Raw genomic sequence first — 22,319 nt, forward strand, 5'->3', positions numbered from 1 at the left:
CCAATGACTTCAGCACAATATGGATAACAAATTAAGTGATTTTCTGCTTTATGTATGCAATCAGGTTATAGAACATCATACTGAAATGCATTTCCTATGTAGGACAGCACTACCCTTCAATGGAAAATCCTGTTCCTCTTCTATTATACGGTCTTTTCCACTGTAACATACATGAAGATTCTCCAACTACCTCCACAGAGAGATCTAATTGAGCCCATCACTTTAATATACCAAACTTTTAGACTAAAGTCTCAGTTTTCCTAATGGAAAAAAAATCACTCTGCTCTTAGTAATTTGAACTTTTATTTGTATTATGATCTAATACATTTTCATGAGCATCTGGTGGGGGACTGGGACAAGAGGGGAGCAAAACATGCAGTGACATCACACGAATACCACAATTTGTCTACTTGCATCGGATTATCAGGATTCAAGTATATAATTATAGCATTTATGTAATAATGTTACCACATATGTGTCATTATTGTGGTGTCATCACAACTTACTGCAGATGGCAGTGTGTGTTTTATTGTGGCACAATGTTTTGTTGTCTTTTATAAGTGTTGTATTTTTAAAAGATATTTTGTGCTTTTTTCATTAAGAAAAGGAGGATATACATTTTAAAAGCTATAAATATACAATCTTTGAGCATATATATGGGAAATCAAAGAAGAAATATTAGCAGATGAAGATATAAAACAAATTTGCACGTTCGGAGCGGCAATCAACTTTACAGATACCTACCTCCTGTGTCACATGATGTTTTTGTGGAAGGAAGGAGGGAACACCTTGGAAGAAGGCACCAACAAAAGGAAGGAAGGAAGGAAGGAAGGACGGACACTACAGAGCACCAGCCCCTACCATCATCTTTATTTATGAGAATGCTGGTAAGCTTCACAAAGCCCAAAGGCACTCTTAGAAAATAAAAGTGATGGATGAGGGAAGCTCCAACCTAGAGGTTTGCTATAAATGGGTTCACCTTCCCCAGGAAAAAAAAAAAGCAAAGGCAAGCTGATCTGTTTTGTTGTTTTTTTGTTTTTTGTTTTGGACCAAAGGGACAATAGGGAGTTTGCTTTTTAGTAAATGGGTGGTTTATGACCGAACATGCATCATGACAGCCATTTTGTGAATGGGCAGCTCTTACTCATGGCTGCTGTTTTATCCCACTGTAAAAAAAAATGGCTACTATAGGACACAGCATCCACCCTTTACAACAACAACATGCTACTTCTCTGCTCTCAGGGCACACCGGCTTAAAACATTCCTGTCTGCTCTAGATAATGTTTGGAGATGGTGTTCACACAAAACAAAAGTCAGATATTGGAGCCTCATTGTTGACTCATATAAGTTAAGTATGGATTCCATGGCCACATATTATAAGATTACACCAGTACTGGTAGACTGCACATTTTCTTCTCTATCATTACTTACTTTTGTGTTAAATGAGAAACCCAAGGTAAATTTCAGAGGAACTACAATGCTTCTTTGTTCAGACAGAAAACCATGTTTTATGTATTTGTGTATAAATTCTGTGCACTCCATAAATGGGATAAATTTCTAAATTCAATAAAACTTGTTAATATGCACTATTAAAATAATAAGTATTTACATAGCATAATACACTTTAAAAAGTATGAGTTAGGTAAAGGATCTTCATAGTTAAAATCAGAATTACAACTACATTTAAACTGAAATCAACTTTATCCATTGGAGAAAAAAAATCTGGAAACAGCAGTTGCAAGAAAAATATGTGGGCACTAGAGGAAATTGCAGCAATCCTTTTATTACAGTATTACTACAAAGTATGAATATATATATATATAGATAGATAGATAGATAGATAGATAGATAGATATATCTTACAGATTCATTATCAACATCTGGTGTGTGAACAAATGATGAAATCTAACATTTGGCATGGAAGACGTTTTAATACTCTTTTCCCAAACTAGAAAGGAAGGAAGGAAGGAAGGAAGGAAGGGGGAGAGAGGGAGAGAGAGAGAGAGAGAGAGACCCAAAGCCAATCTTTTTTTCCCCCTGATAATCACTAGTTTCTTAGAGAAGTGTCTGGCCTATTTTAGAACATATGTCTGGTTGGACAGAAAGATTGATCTTAACTAGATTATCTGTGTACTGTTTCCTACCACTTTTTGTCTTCCTTATAGTATCTTGCTGCCAAGGCTTATTAAATGAGTACAGTCTTCATTGATCTGTTTTATTTCTAGTTTTATTTATTTAATCTGAGATATCGCACACATCTGGTTTGTTTCAGAAAATGCCGCCGTGAAAAAGTATCCAGGCTCAATTGAAACAAGTACAAACTTTCCTATAAATAATCAAGCACCCAACACTATCACTGTTACTGAGATATTAAAAAATATCAAAAATTCCTCTATACTGGCCATCACATACCCTTTCTTATGTAGCGAAAGAGGCACTATTCATCTACCAGAAAAATAACAAAGAAGATGCAAGTATAAGGGATTCATCAAGACTTTAAAAAAAAAAAAGGAGGGGGAAGGAAAATCCCTCCCCAGCTAAAGCAATGAAAACTGAGCATGGAAGGTTTTTTTGGGGGGGTTGGGATGAAAAAAGCTGAATGATACCACCATATTTTGTTTGGAATCAAGAAACTACAGATTGGAACTGGTCCCTCTTATATCCATAGTGTTGCAGTCTTCTGCAATTTGGTGCCCTCCAGATGTGTGGAACTTGAACTCCCATTGGCTCCAACTCAATGGCAGTTGGAGTTTAACACATCTGGAATTCATCAGGTTGGGAAAGGATGCTATTGCTCATGCTCAGAGATTAATGTGGCTGTGGCCCTTCATCATATAACCTCACCATCTTTATTTTGGGATCACTGAGATCATCAAATAGCAAAATTCCCAGGAATTATCATTGTAATTCAAAATGCCTGTGTCTTTATATATCTCGTACCAGTATTATTCACAAGAAATGCTTCTGCTTCTTATTTGCTTTCCATGTGATCTGTAAAAGCACAAATAGATTTTGTATCACAGAATATCTTTGAAATAATAGTTCCATGAGCTATTCTTACAAGACCTGAATGGGTTCACAAAAATGTCCGACTGCTCCACAGTCATATATGACACAGGCGAAACCTGTGTGCCACTATGAACTGTAACAGTACAAAAGCTTAGTCTGGTTGGCTTCTTAGCATGTATCTCTAACATATCTGGATATTTTCTTCCTCTAATATTATTATGTAACGAAAATATTTATGACACTTTCAATTTAAATGAATCAATTCTTTGCTTATGCGGGTCAGGCAACATACTTCAATGCCCCAGAAGGCCTTTGGGAAATGTTAAGGATGTTAAAAACCAAATTAATAACACAGCAGCTTGAGGGGAAAAAAAAAACCTCTAGTTATAATTAAAAGCATCTTATAAGACTGAAATACATAGAAGTTATTTAATCTTCTATTGTTGTATAAGAAAGCTGATCATAGGCTTTGATTTTTTTTTAAAAAAATTGTTAACTCTGATAGGATTGGTTGCCCTGAAATCGTATGTAACTGGAAACTTTTTTATTCTGCTTAGATAAGGAGTATTATTTTAATTAAAACAAAGGTTTTCTTTTTAAGTATTAGAAGGTTCTTAGCGTAGACTGGCAATTCACAGATTGAACTCATTCATTAAAATATGTTTACTACTCATCTACAGTATGCCCCAAAGTGACTATTTAAGTAGATTCTTACATAGCCAAATATATGCCAGTGCCACAAGCAAATTACTGTATAATCATTTCAAATCTAAAAATATTTACTTACCTTTCTAATCTGAAAACACTCACCTTTCTTAACTGTATCATCTAAATCCCATTTGCATTCTAATCACAAACAAAAAGTTAGGAGCATCTTACACAAGGCAGTGAAATTTAAAGACTGACTGATTCATATGTTAATCAGTGTCGCTTCAGTTAAAAAGAGAAATGATGTGAACACGTGTGTGGGGGTGCATCTATGCTTGAATGGGAAAGATTTGCTGCACATTGATTCAAACCTGAGGAATCCTGGCAGATCAACTTTCCTGGATGTCAATTCTTCATTGGCAAAACAGAAAGAAAAATATGATGAACATGGTTATTCTTAAAACATTTATCTGCTTAGATCAGTCATTTGCCTTTATTTTCTGTTAAATCCTTGCTTGCCATCTTCCTGCTTTTTATGGCTTTAACCAACTTTCCTTTTTTTTTTTTCCTTAATTCATCTCTGGAATTTTTCCTATGTGTGCTCTTTTACTGCTTTCAAAAATTATCTTGTTCTTGCCCTCAGACCTTTAACCCCAGGTGAAATAATCACTTAGTATGCAAATACAATTTTCTGTCTTTTTTTAATATTGTGAGCCACCTTATTAAAAGGACAGAAGAAAAATAGCAAATGAATGTTTTAAATAAAATTTTGCATCAACCATTTTATTCATTTAATTAATTATTTTTATCCCGCCTTTATTTTTGTTTTTTTTATAAATAACTCAAGGTGGCAAACATATTCAATACTCTTGTCTCATCCATTTCTTCCTGTTCCCACTCCTGCTGTTTTCAAAAAGCTCCCCTCTGCTGCATTCGGATGTGGATCACTAGTTCTCAGCATCTTCAATTTTTCTTTTACAGAAGAGTTCAAATTCTTGTCCCAAAGTTCCAAACCCCAATTAATCCTGCCAGCTGTACGGTATCCTACTGCCTTAAATCTATTTTTGTCCTATTTTATGTGCCAATTGCTGCTACACTGTATTCCAAAAGAAGCCATTATAAATAATGCAGTATCAGTCTTACCTTTAATATGAAGCATAACCCACAAATTACTAATACATAATATAAAGTTATGTCTATAATTTTTTTCTAATCAAAATTAAGTACAGGGTATCTGATCTAAACTGGAATCTAGCATAAGGTGCAGGTCAACCCTACCCCTGTGGTTTGCAAATGCTCCCATCCCCACCCATTGGAAGCACATGGAAAGATTTTTTTATAAACCAATTTCAGGAAAATGCACTGAGTTCACATTTAGGAGCAAACGTTGCAGCCCCTTAAACAATATACCCAGCTCAATCTCATACTTTTTTTCTGAGAAAGAACAAACATTTTTGAGAGACCATGTAATTACTTTTACTAACTGTAAATATTTAAGGCAGGCCTATTAGGGGAAAAAAAAAGATGTTATGTATCTCTATATCTCTATCTTACCTACACTGTGATGTAGAAAGTATAAATAAAAATGTTGAAATTCATATTTTAAATAACTATATTGGAAGATTGGAGGAAAGCAGGTCATACAAAAATTAGCAACTTTCTGAGACATGAGAAAAATTAGATATAAATGTCATGATTTCAGGTAAATTAGTGCAAAACTAAAAGGAATACAACTTTCTGAATTATCATCTTTTCTGGAAGTGTTTTTAGCTCTATGCAAAAGCAAAAGTGTGAAAAACTAGACATTGTGCCTAACAAAGAACACAGGCCTACTTTTGAACACTACCGATGATGAAATATACAAGGATTTATTACAGAATATTACGTTCATGATGCAAAGATAGCTTTCTGTTGTCCAGAAATCTAAGCCTTATAACTCTGGCACCAGATTACTAATGCTGTTTGTTTTCAAGACATAATGTTCCTCATTCCATCAAAACTCACCAAGAAAAGTAATTTCTTCAAACAACTATTATATTATTCTTTTAAAATAATTCACATAGTTATTTCTTCCTGCATTATTTCATGAAATTGTTCTCATGGGACTGTATTTTTTTTTCCTAGATACATACTACCAACCTCCATGTTTCACATTTGGACCATATGAAGCAAAGAGGGACAGGTCCAATGATAGCTGAAGAGGGGCTCTATCCCTCGACCATGAAAAGAGAATTAGTGACCGTGACAAACAAAGGAGAATTTCATCCCTTGGCCATAAAGAGTCATTGTGTACGAGTTGGGCAGCTAAGTAAGTAGGTAAGTAAATAAATAAATAAATGACACAGTCCATGTTTCAAGCTATTTTAAACATCTTCAAGTGCCTCCATACCCATTCTACCATTAATTGCCAAAGAGGATTAAATCAGCATTCGATATTACACCAAGCATATCTATTCAGGTATTTGAAGTTCTGGCTTCAAATCCAAGTTCTACCAGACAAGTTCAGATCACAATGCAAAATCAGGATCTGTACAGGGGGAGCCAACAATTCATACCCTGAACGCTTCATAATGGTTCCCACGCCATTTTTCTTCTGGAACCCAGATTCTCCCCTCGCAATTCTATATAGCAAACATTAAATTGTAAGAAGAAAAATACTTGCCCACCACCAACATGAAAAAGGACTAGAAATTTAATGACTGTCTCCTTTGGTGACATCATCACATCATTGACCTACTGCCCAATTGAAAAGTGGGTTCCTTTGACACAATAAGGCACTATGCTTCAGTTATACAATAAACACAGACCACCAGAGATATAGCAAATGTGTCATCTATATAGAACCCCAGGTTGAATTATTAACATCTTTTGTTAAAAGGACACACAACAAAAACTAAAAAAAACTTCTGTCTGTTGTCCTGAAAGTTACAAATAATTGTGAACAGCATTAAACTAGACAGGCGAAGGATCTTTCTCTCAATCTAAGATGGAATCTTCTTTCTATGTATACAACACTAAAGAATAACCTATTTATATATGGATATCTCTAAGTGCTGCCTAAGATATCCTCTTACCCCATCTTAGCATGGGATTGCATGGGATCATAAGTTTTTGCCCACCAGCCCCAGCTCTGACATAGCAGATTACATGGAACAGAGTTATATTTTTTGCCCTGATGAGTTTTAATAGGATATTCTGAAGAGGGATATGTGTGCTTGTATCAATTCTAAAGGAGAATGAAAAATAAATGTGACATAGAAAAAGAGCCAGGGCTACTAGAAAATGGGGATGGGTGAACAACAGCCGTTACTGAGGAGCAAGGATTAGAACAGGATTAGATTGGCCCTCACACAACACAAAACCAGCAGCAGTTTGGAGTCTGACGAATAGCAGGTTAGGGCCCTCAATAATATTACAATGCAACAACAGAGAGATGAGAGATCTAAACTATCAAGAGTGCTGAATAGTCTAAAATCAGAATTTGCATCATCTTTATTTTTAAGAATCTCTCTCAATTCCCTGTAGGCCCCAAAGGCACTCTTTGAAAAAAATCAAGGCAGCAGCAGCAGCTTGGAAGTGTGCACATCTGCCGGGGGTGGGGTGGGGGGTGGGGATAAAGGTAACTTGTCAAGAGACAACATATTGGGAGATTTCATGGAATGGTGGAGAGCAATTTCACCAGTTTGCTTTCTAATAAATAGGAGACCTGCCATGTCAATCATGTTTGCCATTTTCGAAAGCACACAAGGAGAGTCTGTCAAAATTGATATGCAATATCCTCTTATCAAAGGAACTTTCTTGAAGGAATCTCCCAGGATGTTGCTTCTCCACAATTTACCTCTCAGTCCCTCTTATGACTCCTTCTGCACCTTGGGACTGCATCAGTGGCAGTCAAATGGCTAATTTTTGGTGGTACCATTTTTATTTTTATTTTATTTCCAAAAACAAAGGTTGGAATGGTAATGGGGGCTGAGCTATTATCCAATAGTATCAGGCTGTAGGCAGGTGGAATCTAGGTTTACCTCTCTGAAATGAACTATGGGTAGCTAGAACACAAAATGTAGAAAATAGTATCTAAGCTTAAGTTGTATGACTCTAACATTTACCTTCCCATGGTAACTGATTCAAGTTTTTTTCATTATACAGAATTAATGGTACATTCCTGTGCTTTGTTTCTTGTGTTAGGAGCAAAGAGATAACTATACATACAAACCTGCACATCGTAAGTTCCATTTAGCAAAACAGGCCTTTGGGAACTGATGTCCTGCAGAACCCCTGATAGCAAAGAACAATTGACTTTCTGGAAGTCTTTGGAATGGCTGAACTGCACCATGTTGTGGAGAGCCAAAATTTTAGTGTCAAGCTCAGCATCCTGCCTGGTGCGGTTGTGTAGCCCGAGGTGGTACTTGCGGAAGTGTTTTATAAGATCTGTGGGGTCATTCCCATAGTAACCGTAGCCACAGATGTTGCATTTGAAGTCCTGAAGCTCTGGAGACAGAGGCGCCGTATCTGGGTTCTCATTTGCCAACAAATCTGCTTTCAATTTGATTGGCCTTAAGTCCCCATCTGAAGGCACTTGTGGATTTTTTGAGGCCACCGAGGCTGGGCTTGAACCCCGGCCCTCAGCTTGACCACTTTGCACATGCACTGTTTCATCCATAGGTTTTGGTGATGTGCGAGGCTCTTCACTTTTCTTGGTCAGATCTACTGACGGGTTACAGACCACATCTTGGGTGTCATCTGCATCTGATCTGAGAGGAGACTTCAAGGACTCAGAGATTCCCCCAACAGCTGGAGATGAGAAGGCCGGCATATTTCTGTCTGTCATCTCATCATGAGGGAAGGATGGAACATTTCCTCCCTTATTGTGGCTTTCATAATTGAAGCCAGCCTTTTCACTTGTTGTAGAGCTTTTCAAGTCCTTTTTTGTGCTGGGAGATGGCTCTGGGACATGCGTGCAAAACTCCTCATCATTTTGCTCCACAGCCTCACCCGGCTCAGTGTTGTCTTGCATCTGACCGGCAGAAAATTCTTGTTTTCTCTCAATATTGTCACTTTCTGTACCCGGCAACTGAAGGGTCTCTGTTTCTCCTTCTCTAACAACGTTTCTTAGAGGGGGATTCTTTTTCCGGACCATATCTGAAAATATAAAATTGTGTACACAAAAGATATAGTAAGGTAACAACAATGCATAGCACATACAAGCAGTTCATTCCCCCTCCACCCTTTCTCATAGTGAAACATAAACAATGTTTGCCAGACCAAACAAAAACATTTCTCCAGAAGATTTTGTACAATCTTGATAAGCCAGACTTGGGAATAAATCCTACTTATCTAAAGGGGAATAACTTCTGCACAAAGGACAGAAACACAGTTATAATTTCATGTTGATCTTTTATTATTTTACCATACATTGGCCAGACAATTTTACTGAAATTTGGTCTAACCCGATTAATTACATCATTAATTAATATTACACAACATAGAACAATTCCACTGGATCCCACGAATGAGACTAATATTCCACCAGGCAATGTAGAATTTCAGCATAAGTTTGTGGAAATAATTCTTTCAAGATGGAACTCAAATATGTTTAAAATGTCACACATAATCTTGTGCAGCCTTTCTTATCCCTTGAAACATTTAGGATCTCTCAAAAGTGACTGGGAATTCTGGAAGTTATGGTTCCATCCTACCTGGAGAAGCCAGGATAAGGAAGGAAGCTAGGCTATCTAGATCTTCTCCAGTTAGCAAATCAGTTAATAATTTGGTATCATCTAGGATCATCATGTTTCATTCTTGTTAAAATGGTAAAAGAGGAGAAATAGACTCAGATGGGTCATAACGGGATTGATCTTTGGACCAGGCACATACATGCACACAAAGCTTTTTGGTGCTCCTTCTTCCTAGTATTGGCTTCAACAACCTGTCACCTTCAAGTTATGCTAGACCAGTAAGAAAGGACTTTATTATGGTCTTATACCAGAACTGATATTCTAGATTAATTTTTTCATCATTCCCCCACCACCACCCCGGTCCTGCTAGCTAGAGTTAAGGGCAGGATCCATGTGGTGAAGGCTGAGCTACCAATGCAATTTTTAAAAATACTTTAGACAACTGCCAATCACAACTTTCTTAAGGGAAAATAAAATCTTCACATGTAATCATAAGGCTACTTCAAATTTTGTATTGTTCATGGCCCTACAATCCCATCTTCATGATTATCAAATACATAATGTTCAAAAATGAATCTTGCCAGTGTTTTTCTTATTGTAACAATTCAGTGCTATCCCAAAGCCCAAAGCTAGACTAGAGAACACAGAAGTCTAAAGAGAAAGAGGTTCTTAAGGCAGGCACAACTATCCAAAGATCAAGCGATATCTTCTCTCGGGAGGCATTCATGAAACCCACTCTGCATTTATAGTATCATACTCATACTGCCCAAACATCTCAAACAAATCTGGGAAGGCAGCTTAGAAACAGCTGCTACTTCATTCAAATTATTTTTCTTTTCTAATGCCAGCACTGGAGAAGTGTCCCAACCTACATATTCCCCCACAGTCTGGAACTTCAGCTGTATGACAGATACTTAGGAAATAGAGCAAAAGGTAAAAGTCCTAAGCTTCCCTGTCCATCCACTGCAACATATGAGAAACTCGAATGAAGCAGATTTTATCCAGAAGTAAGGATAATTTTCCCTGCCTGCTCATAACAAGTTTTCCTAAAAATAGAGTTTTGTCAGACACTATCTACAACATTACACTATTTGAAAAATATATCCTTTTTTCCGTATTTGTACACTATCAGTATCATTATTCAAGAAGACATATTATCTAAATAAAAACCCATTTGCAGTACTTCTAAATGGAGGAAACTATCTATTGGCAAGTCATGCTAGAGAGAGTGGAAATAGAGAGGAAGAATATAGGCATTCTACAATTATTATCTCTAAGACAAATAACAGATTGCACAATGCTTTATGGTGTGCCAAGAAGCTTTCCAGTTAACATTTCTACTTAAAAAAAAATACATACTTGTAAAATCATACCCAGCATTGACTTCATAAGGCATGTGGCTTTAGAATGGTTTTTGTTGTGTTTTGTTTTGTTTTTACAGTTATTAATTATATTAGTCAATTAGCTGGAAGGCTAACACAACTGGCTTAGGAGGTACACAGCAGACATAGAAGACATTCTGAGAGCTGATCTGCACATCTGCAAAAGAAAAACAAACAAAATAGGTTCCCCCCTAAATTATGCATTTATGATCAGGTTTTTTTTTAAAGAAAAAACATTCAGCATTCTATATACTACAGCAAAAATTATGGCTGTGCCACAATCAGATTAGCAACACACAGGGAATTCTGCATTTGCTCAATTCTTTTCTTCTTTTTCCCAACCCATTCTTACAGATCCCATTAATTTGGGAAGGGAAGAACTCAAATGTCAAACGTATTACCTTCTATGAGCTAGTCACAAATCACAACCTTACTTGTCTGTTACTCCCACACCTCCACACTTCTGATTTAAGATCATGGAACCTTCCTCTGCCTTATTAGACCAAAATACTTTCTGAATTGCCAACTCATTCTTGCATACAACTACATCTTAAACATCTCACAAATGGCAATGTTATCCTACTCAACTTGCTGCAACTTGCATTATTCTATATAATATTGCATTTGTACTGTCAACATATGATGCTTACCATCTTTATTAAATCCATAAGCAGTAACAGAACCAAACACTGAATAACAGAAGAAGAACCAAATCTTACTATAAGTTCATGAGTAAGAACAAGGAAGACTTAAGACATTCAGAAAGCAAAGCATGGCTCCATCTTAAAAAAATAAATGCTTCTCTATGGTTCTCTGACAGGAAACAATGGAAATACTATGCTTTCAAGTTTTATATGAATGACATCCTTCTATAATTAACTTCTTGTAGATTCAGAGAAAGAAAATAGGTGATTGTCTTGCATTAGGACTATTATCCTAAGCATATGTACGATGAAAAAAAAGTATTTACTCCCTTTAGGATTATCTGAATTTTGGCATATCTTTGCCACTCAACTTTGTCAGAGATTCATACAGGTCCTACTGATGTATAAAAAGATTCTGAGTAAATAAGCAATACCGAAGTGTGGTGTTTCACTGATTTCATGATTAAAGTCATCCAACATGTCATGTACCGCTAGGAAAAGTAATTGCCCCTTAGCTTCAATAACTGGCTATAGCTGCAATTAGCTGTATCCAAATGCTTCCTGTAATCGGTGATAAGTCTCTCACATCTCTGTGTAAGAAATCTGGCCTATTCCTCCATGGCCAACTAGTTCAGTTCAGATGAGGTTTTCTAAAATGGACTGCTTGCTTCAGGTTCTGCATCTTTTCTATGGGGATGCATTTCGACTTGGCAATTCCAAAACACTGAAGTTGTTGTTCTTCATCTATTATCTTATAGACTTGGAATCATTGTCTTGCTGTAGGATTTACTTAAGCTTAAGTTTAGGTCAGCCTTTCTCAACCTTTTGACCCTGGAGGAACCCTTGAAATGTTTTTCAGGCTTCGGGGAGCCCCTGCACATTCAGGCTCAAATATAGGCCTGAAGTTACAAAACTATTATATTCGTTTCATGTGCAGGCCTGTATATATGCATTAACAGTGTTCTTAAACTAAAAATAAAGAATTAAATTTACCTCTTCAAAGTGAAGTTGCCCAAATTTGAAATAATTTTTTAAATAAATCGTGATCTCCCAGGGAACCCCTAGTGACCTCTCGCGGAACCCCCAGGTTCCACAGAACTCTGGTTGAGAAACCCTGGTTTAGGTGATAGATAGGTGCTATGATATTCACTGGCAGAATTTTCTCATGTTTCCTTTAATGAATGCAAGTCACCCAAGATTCAGGCAGCAAAGCATCCACAAACTGTGATATTACCGCCTGCTTGCTTGACAGTTCTATGAGTTATTATTGTGGACTACAGTGTTGAGTTTCTGCCAGCCATAGCATACCTATGTAGCCTTAGAAGTTTCACTTTTGATTCATCTGCCCATAGAAAATTCCTCTAAATGTCTGGAGCATCATCCAGGTGCTTTATGGCAAAACTGAGATGTCTATTCATCATCTTCTTAGTGAGTGAGGGCTCTTAACTTGCTATTCTCTCATGAGTCCATTTTTACTCAATGCTTTTCTGATGATGGAGTCATGAACATCCAGTTTAACCAAGGTAAGAAAGGCCTGAAGATCTATGGATATTATTCTGGGGTTCTTTAGGCCTTCCCGGACAATTTTATGCTGTGTTCTTAGAGTGTTTTGGGCAGAATGGTAACTCTTGGGAACATTCAAAATTGTTCCAAATCTTCTCCATTTCAAGATCATGCCTCTGACTGTGCATCAGTACTGAGAGGCATCAATAACTTTTTATCAAAGGTCTTCAGAAATTGCTTTGGAACAGGGCGTGATTTGCCCTCCACCCTGGGTGGAGATTAAATCAGCTGCAGTTGACAGGTTGCCTTTTAACTCCATTAATGTATATTAGCTTCTTACTAGGTTATAAATTAAATGAACTTTCTAATAAAAACCAGTAAGATTTTTACCGTTTTTTAAAGTTAAAATACAGAAAAAACAGATAAATCTCCTTCTAATAATCAACTCTACTCTCTGTTAAAATATTTTTTATATTATAAAATTGCAGGCTGGTGTGAACTTGGAAATTTTAGATACACTTGCCACCACTATCAAATCTCACCAAAAAGCCATTATGCTCATTGTATTTCATCAACTTTACCATCATAATTCAATGGAAAATGGAATTCACTCTTTGAGTGAGATGGGCTGTGACGAAATTTGAAATATAAATTAAATACATAAATAAAATATCATTCTTAAGGAATCAATAAATTCCAAAGGAAATATGAAATACAGTAAAGAACAAGACCAGCCTACTAAAGGGGAGAAGTTTGTTATATGTGTGAATTTCTCTTTGTAATATCCTGAGCAGTATTCTGAGAAAAATGCACAATTATAACAAGACAGTTATCTACTACTGCTTTGCATCTATCCAAAAATAGTAATACATTCTCAGCATTGTTTGATATATCAACATTTGAGGGGCTTTTTTAGATTTTTTTTTTATCCCACCTTTATTATTTTTATAAATAACTCAAGGCAGCGAACATACCAAATACTCCTTCCTTCTCCTATTTTCCCCACAACAACAACCCTGTGAGGTGAGTTGGTCTGAGAGAGTGTGACTGGCCCAAGGTCACCCAGCTGGCTTTCGTGCCTAAGGCAGGACTAGAACTCCCAGACTCCTGGTTTCTAGTCCGGTGCCTTAACCACTAGTCCAAACTGACTTTCAATGATCATTTCAAATGATTTCAAAATGATGCTTTCAATGAAAACACAATTTAAGCACTTTTTTTAAATAATACAGATAAATTTGGGAATAGAAAAGAGTGAACAAAATCTTCTGTTCAAACACACAATATTATGGCCACAAAATGGGCATGACCAGTGCTCATTTATAAATGAGGCTTATCACTTAGAAGATCCTCGTGTCTTACACAGAGGGTTGGGGAGGGGATGAAAACTGTTAATCAAGAATCACAACGTTAAATGAACAAACAGTTATTTCAGTATAAGGTATCCTTTCTTGTCCTTTGAAATCAATTTATCTCACCCATTCTAGAACTCACACCTTCAAATTAAAAAAAAAAATAGCAATTTCAATATGAACAAATCGAGGGAAGAATTATGGCAGACCTCTAAGGAAAGCTATAATCTTGAAATACAGCTAAGAAAAGCCTTTTTTAAAATTTATTTTTATAAAAGAATATTCCAGCAGCTTATAATAAAATAGAAGCCTAGTGAAGCATTTCTCACACAACACATAATTAACTTAATCAATTTATTGACATAAGAGGCAGTGATGGGCTTCTAATTTAGAAAGTGTGCTAAACAAGTAGAAATTTCGGAGAAGAGAAATATATGAATTGCAACAAGCAAGAATCTGAAATTCTTGCAAGAGATACGTAGGAAGTCTAATTGTCTTCCAGTAGTGATTAAGTTAAAGTCACTGAACCACATCACACATGCCCAACCCATTCAACATCTCTTGTAATTTCTTTGATTACTGTGAGCTGCCCAGAGTCAGGCGGCATACAAGTTTAATAAATCATCACCTTGGGAGCATTTCAAAGACTTCTTTTTCTTTTTCTCTGTAACCCAGAAAGGTCCAGAGATCACGCCTAGTAAACTAGTTGTATGTTCCCAATATTCAACATTCTCACAAAATACTTGTAACAACTTTTACAGAGAGGCAGATGAGTCTCAGGTATCTTCCATAGCACAGCTGACTACAGAACATCTGGTGTGATTCTGAAAGGTCTTCATACCTTGTGGTCAGGTTCTCTGAGCTTCAGGAATTAAAACTGAGTTACTAATCGTTTTTTCTGAGGACATTTTGGCCCAGACTCTGCAAGGACTCCTAGGCACAATGGCTCAGAAAGTGGGGGAAGGGGGTTCACAACATTTGAAGTCAGAATGACTGATTGGTGAATGGACGTTTCCCGTGAGGTATCAATCCACTGTAATGCCATATAAACTGGTGGGTGCTATCACTATGTCATATGGCAACAAGTTCCTTAATTATAAACAGCGTGAAGAACAAGCTTTTATCTATCCCGAATCTCACACTGTTCAGCATTGCTTGTTTTCTAAACTAAAAAGTCTAAACAACATAGCTTTTTCACTAGAAGAGCTATTCCTGGCATCAATGATTTTGGTTCCCTTTCCAACTGTATAGTTTATCTTTTGAACTAAGTCAGCCATAAAAATACACACAGCATTTTCACTCATTTATGTTAAGGGATTATTATATAGGTAGTCCTCTTTTAGCAACTACCTGGTTTAGTGACCGTTTGCAGTTATGATGGTGACAAAAAAGTAACTTTACAATCAATCCTTGCATTTAAGACCTTCACAGGTTTGTAAAGTAAAGAAAGCTGAAGTAAGATCATAAGCACAGTCACAGTTTCACTTAGCAACCGTTAAATGAACAAGTTGCTGGTCCCAATTATGGTCACTAAAATGAGGACTACCTGTATGGACAGTTACTATTTTTATCCATTTTTAAATGCCTATACAGAAAAGGTTTGTGATTTAGATTTAGAGATTTAGATTTAGATTTAGATTACATGTGGCCTTCAACTCTATTTTTTGCAGATGCCTTAATCCCCAAGATTATGCTGCCAAAATCTGTGGCGAATTTCCAATTCTTGGCCAAACCCATTTTCCCGCCAGGACAGGAGAAGAGTACAGTATAGACTTTCTAAAGAAAAAACAAACAGGGCTAATACTTTCATTGCAAGTATGCATCTTTGTACCTCAAAGTATTTTAAACAAACCATCTTAGATTGCCCAAGTTAACCTAGGAGCCGTTTTCCATACAAATAAAGGCTTCTGTTTAAAAAAGGATCCATGTTCTCTTGTATCTTTTCACTTCCCATTTATTCTCCAAGCAGTGAATATTTCTCATTAAAAAAAAAAAAAAACAGATCTTAGATTTTTTTATTCTCCATCAAATAAATGTTCTTTTAGTTTGCATTAAATTAAGCAAGAACCGTAAGTTACAGTATATGAGTGTTATGCTCTAAAGAACTAAGTAAACTGATAGACACCCAGCTTCTGGAATGGATTTTAAGAGAATGGATTTCAAACATGAGTCACAAGCCTAATTTTAGTTTGCCACAGACATCTCAGATTTAAGACAATCCTATGGAATAAAGTAAATATCACTGAAAGCAAAAAGAAAGTGTCATAGGGATATAAGCTGTAAAACAAGGACTTAACTCTGCTTCTGAAGAACGTTTCCATCTTTTCCACTATAGCTAAAATGAAAACCAAGCAGAGTTGAGGAACCGAATCATCTGAAGGGCCTGACTATGCCCATTCCACCACAGGCAGATGGCTTCAAAAAAGGGGAACTGCTATCTTCTACCCCAAAAGTTCCACCCTTTCTAGTTCTTGTTTTATGCAGAAGGGAGCAACCATTATGGTTGACTCCTTGCACAAAAGGAGAATTTGCTTTTTCTGTTCAGAAGGAGAGATCTAATTATTATGGTTGTTCCCTGCTCCCTCTCACATGGACCATCTTCAAATGAGGGACAATTACTTTGCCCAAAAAGCATGAACCTCTATCGTAGATGCCCTATTTTGTAAAAGGCTATGCTCATTCATTTTTCATTGGAAATACCTTCAGGAATTGCTATTATTTTGTTACAGTAAGGGTACTGAAGTCAGGAACAGGATATTATCCTACCAAAAACAGAGAGTAGATCAGATCCTTTCTGATTTGAGGCCAGTTCTTATTCTTTTTTCATTTATCCTAACTATTGTGCCATGAGCTGTCAAGTGTGAGGTTTTGTGATGTGCTTATGCTCATTCACTCTATTCAAATGGTGTTTTAACTACTACAGGCTGTCCACTTTGCCTCTAGAACTGCACAGAACTGTAGAGATGCTGAGCCCAGAAAACAAATCAACATTTTCACAGAGATTTTGGTGTAGACTTGGAGATCTGTAAAAGGCTTTTAAGAAGCAAAGCCATTTTATGTCTCCTGCATGTATTCAGTAACACATCTTTTTTAAATTATTTTTATTGTGAGTTTTTACATAGATAAAAGACAAACACAGAAATATATAAAGAAAAGAGAGAAAAAGAGAAAACAAAAAGTGCAAAAAAGAATATAGTTAAGGAAAGAAAAAAAAAAGATAAAGTGACTTCTGCCCTTCTTTAAAGAAGTTACAAACTCATTATCCCTCCTCCCTCTTTAACATTATTCAGTAACACATCTTAAGAAGCAACAGATTTTTTTAGGATTTTAAGATGTACTGATTTCATTATTGTTGTTTCATGTTGTTTTGTTTGTTGTAAGCATACAAATAGCTGTAGTTATCATAATATCGATGACTAAGAAGGTGATTTCTTCTCCCCTTTGTAGGGAGAATTGCAGACATAACATAAGTATAGGTTCTGGATGGAATAAAAGTCTATTCAAATCTTAAAGAGAGATAAATAAGTGTATAAGGTTTCTCAAAAGCTGTAGAGCAGTCAAAATTTGGCAGTAAATCAGAAAAAAATATATTTTTTTTAAAAAAAAAATCTAATAACTACGTTGTACAGGAGATATCAGTAACAACTGTGATTTATATTTATTTCAATGAATGCCCTCTTACTTCTGGGACACCCGGGAAAAATAATGCACGGTTGGAAAAACCACTTTCCTTTTTACATTCCATTTCCTGTACTCCATTTGCATAGAAGGAGTTGTCATATGCTGTCTGCCATTGGGTAAAAAACCAAACCTTTACATCTCAATAGCTGATTCTCTGAAAAAAACTACTGGTCAAGTATAGCATAATTTTGGGGATAAAGCAGCTCGGTATCCTTATGTAAAGCTCAATCATCCAAAAAAGAATGAGGTCACATTTTTTTCTTTGCTGGCCTATGCCTGATGGTTCTGAACAGGGATGAAATCAGCTTTGCATCAGCTTTAACCACCTTAAAACTAATGTTGCCTTTGTCATGTTCCCCAATCTATCCTTTTACAGTGGAGGAACACTGCCCCTCCATCTAAGCCATAATAAACCTTAGTTTAAAAAAAATAATAAGAGGCCACCTGCATTTATACTGAGCAAAGCTCTTTGATAAATTAATTAAACACTTGGATGACACTATAATTTATAATATTAATTCACACTAGTCAATAATCATCAAGAGTAATACAGTCCTGATATATCAGGAAGCTGCAAGGGAGATGAGAGTTACAAATAACTATCTGTAATGATATGTGGGAAAGATCTTGGGAGACTGGGCAAAGAGATATTGGCTAGGGAACGGTCAGATAAGAGAGGGCATAGCCCAAAGTTGCATAATGGGCAGAGAAAGAGGTTCAGATGGGACCTCCCTAACTTTTCAGACTGTAAAGGGGACAGCAGGAGAATTGTACTTTTAGACCTGCAAGATTCTGTTAATGTAGCCTTACAATAAAGTACAATTAGCTCATCTGGTCATGTTTCCTGTCTGAACTACCTGGGAAGGCTGACAGAATATAAACTGCAAATTAACCTTATAAAAGTTACTAAACTAGTTATAGTAATAAGACCTCAACCATACATCCCCTAGTAGTGGATGAGCAGGCAGATCTGGCATATATGACACTTGGCTGGAGAAGGGCAGTGATGTCACTCCACCTGAAATCTGTCCTGACCTGCACCTACTTTAGGACCAGGGCCAGGGAGCAGGCATGGCGATGATCTGTCCTGAGACCTTATACTTGATCAGGGTCACTGTTCCTGAGGCAGCGGAGTGTGAATGTCTTTGTGTTAGGTTAGACCATAGGGACAAGCTGGGGGTCCTGCTGGAACTGATCCTGTGCTGGGAAGGGAAGGGGCCCAGACGTTCATGGCTTCTATGTCAACCAAGGGCTTGTCCTTATCTCAGTCCTGACATATTGTAATGGGCTGTGAGAATAACCTTGAGGAAGAGGAAGAGTTGCAGTCAAGGCAATGGTCAGATAGGAGAAATCACAGTGCAAAGCAGGAATGTAGTTTGAGAAAGCATCTCAGACTTGACCCTCCCTAGCTCTCTTCAAGATAAAGACAGGGAGGGGGAAGGCACTTTCAGACTTGCAAGATTGATGTCAGACCTTCAAGGCAGACCAGACCTGGACACCAAAGTCATGAATACTAAAACTACTTCTATTAAAGGCTTATGGTAACAGAATCAAGAGAATCTTGCACGAGAACCTTGATACCATGTCTCAAGCCCTTATCGCTACCCCTCTGGACAACTGTAATGCACTGTACTTGGGACTGCCTTTAAAAATCACTTGGAAACTGTGAAAGGTTTAGAACGCTGTGACCCATGGGTTCTCTAATGCCCAGTGTAATGAACACATTATATAAGTGCTATGGGCCTTACACTGGCTAACAGTGGTGTTAGCAACTGGTGGTTATCCACTTCCAGGAGCACTGGACTTTTGGAATGTCCTTCCAGTTTAAATTAGATTGTGGAGAACAGATAGGGAGGGAGCCAAATAAAGCTCTATTGTAGAACATTCAACAATGCTGTTTGTTTCTATTGTTGTTGTTTTTCTACTATGTTTTATTCTGTTTTTTTTTAACCAAGGCTGTTTTAATTGTGTAGGTATATATCTGTGAATTGCTGACTGTTCTTAATTGGATTGCAGTGGGATATAAATGTAATTAATAAATAGACATGTTAAATCTCTTCTAAAATGCTCCTTTAACACACCAGGGGATTCCAAAATGAAATAAAATTGAACCTTCACCCATTTAGAAATGACTGTTAAATGAGTAGGATCTCCCCTCCCTTTTTTATTTATTTATTTTTTAAATTTGGGCCATACTAAGCTTGAGTTGGCAGAAGGCCACAAAAAGTGAGTATCTTTTCATCATTTCACTAACCCAAAGAAAAAGTAGATTTGGTTTTGTTTTGCCAGCAAAGTCCACTTGTTTGTTTACATATACTAGCTATACAATTTAGTGGTCGAACTGAGCTTTTCACGAAAGCAATGCTGGAGAATTATTAGTACTGTTTTCTGCATTCCCACGTCGATAAAAATCAGTAATGGAACTACAGTGACTCATATACTTCTGGTATAATGAACACCAAACTGATAGTATCAGTGGCAAAACTCCCATTGTCTTTTATTTGGGCAGGATTGAACCCTATCACTGCCCACTTTGTAAATGCCTCCTGGTAATGGAGGCTGAAATAATCAGAGAAAAATGCTGATCCTGAAAAGAAACTGTTCCATTTCATCACCACCTCTCCTCTCTTATTAAACTAATGTTTCAGCATTGGAAGTACAAAACCATTGCTCTGAAAGACATGGAGCTGTCTGCGTTCACACAGAGAGCCTGCAGTTTTTTGTAGAGCATGAAGGAATCAGAAGGCAATGTTCAGGCAATTACACATTTTGGAACAACCACAAAAAAGCTGGAAACCTATGTATGTAGTTACACTGAACAAACGAAAACTCAAAAAACAGAATGTAGGAAATAATGCCAGAGTCTCCCTAAAATTTCTAAATCCTAAAAAGTCAACTTAAATATTTATTACAGTATTTGCTATTTTATATAACTTCCCCCATAACTCAAGTTCTCTGGGCAGCTTACAGAACAAATACAGTATTAAAACAATATCCAGGGCAGAATAAACTTTCAGAAAAGGCACAATTAAAACACTAATAAACTGATTTTAGAAAAACAAGATGCAGAATTTCATTACCCCTATGTTTTTTTTTTCTTGGTGTTATTTTATTTACTTACCTATGCAAACAAGTGCTATATACAGGAGCATTTGGAAATGGTATCTGCCATCTACAATTTGTAGAGTGTCTACAAATTGTGCTTCTGCATTCTATCATGTCATCTACCACACAGGTAAACTAAGCAAAGAACTGAGCAATATTTCATGTGTACATGTTCATGGGATAATGCTACTCCTTTCCTAAATGAAACTGCCAAGATGGAGTTCCATAAAAACTACAGAAATCAGTAGCCAAAAGTTTCACTCATCTGCCTAATTCACACAGATCAATGGAAGCTATTTAGGGCACATTAATGACATTAAGAAAAGGCAACATTATTCCAGTTGTCTAATTGATAAATGCACTTTCTTTCTCCACTTGAGTTAATTCTTGCTCGTTATGGATTCCCAGATTACATGACTTTCACCACACACAATTAAGATCACAATTCAGAAGACACTTCCTTCTCAAAAGTCCAATTCCAGAAGTCAATTGGAAATGCACATAATCCCTCCATACATATCTATTAGAACAGATTAATTAATTTGTTGTTGTTCATTCATTTAGTCGCTTCCGACTCTTCGTGACTTCATGGACCACCCACGCCAGATCTTCCTGTTGGTCGTCAACACCCCCAGCTCCCCCAGGGACAGGTCCGTCACCTCTAGAATATCATCCATCCATCTTGCCCTTGGTCGGCCCCTCTTCCTTTTGCCTTCCACTCTCCCTAGCATCAGCATCTTCTCCAGGGTGTCCTGTCTTCTCATTATGTGGCCAAAGTATTTCAGTTTTGCCTTTAATATCATTCCCTCAAGTGAGCAGTCTGGCTTTATTTCCTGGAGGATGGACTGGTTGGATCTTCTTGCAGTCCAAGGCACTCTCAGAATTTTCCTCCAACACCACAGTTCAAAAGCATCGATCTTCCTTCGCTCAGCCTTCCTCATGGTCCAGCTCTCGCAGCCATATGTTACTACAGGGAACACCATTGCTTTAACTATGCGGACCTATGTTGTCAGTGTGATGTCTCTGCTCTTAACTATTTTATCGAGATTGGTCATTGCTCTTCTTTCAAGGATTAAGCGTCTTCTGATTTCCTGACTGCAGTCAGCATCCGCAGTAATCTTCGCACCTAGAAATACAAAGTCTTTCACTGCTTCTACATTTTCTCCCTCTATTTGCCAGTTATCAATCAAGCTGGTTGCCATCAACTTGGTTTTTTTGAGGTTTAGCTGCAAGCCAGCTTTTGCACTTTCTTCTTTCACCTTCATCATAAGGCCCCTCAGTTCCTCTTCGCTTTCAGCCATCAAAGTGGTATCATCTGCATAT

The 22,319-nt window shown here is 37.0% G+C and overlaps 1 protein-coding gene across 2 annotated transcripts in view; it reads right to left on the reverse strand.

Moving 5' to 3' along the window:
• The window catches only part of TRPS1 (transcriptional repressor GATA binding 1), a 273,811-nt gene that overhangs the window by 191,943 nt on the left and 59,549 nt on the right, over nt 1–22,319 (reverse strand). The window contains exons 2-3 of one of the 2 annotated variants that reach the window (XM_063299608.1): nt 10,692–10,871; nt 7,871–8,796 (exon numbers count right to left, since the gene is read on the reverse strand). In XM_063299608.1, the coding sequence (XP_063155678.1) occupies nt 7,871–8,796; nt 10,692–10,728 (963 nt within the window). In that variant the 5' untranslated portion in view covers nt 10,729–10,871. The remainder of the gene's footprint in view (nt 1–7,870; nt 8,797–10,691; nt 10,872–22,319) is intronic. The other variant, XM_063299607.1, reaches the window with a different exon arrangement.

This window comes from Candoia aspera, chromosome 3 (genome assembly GCF_035149785.1).
Source record: "Candoia aspera isolate rCanAsp1 chromosome 3, rCanAsp1.hap2, whole genome shotgun sequence".
Lineage (NCBI taxonomy): Eukaryota > Metazoa > Chordata > Lepidosauria > Squamata > Boidae > Candoia > Candoia aspera.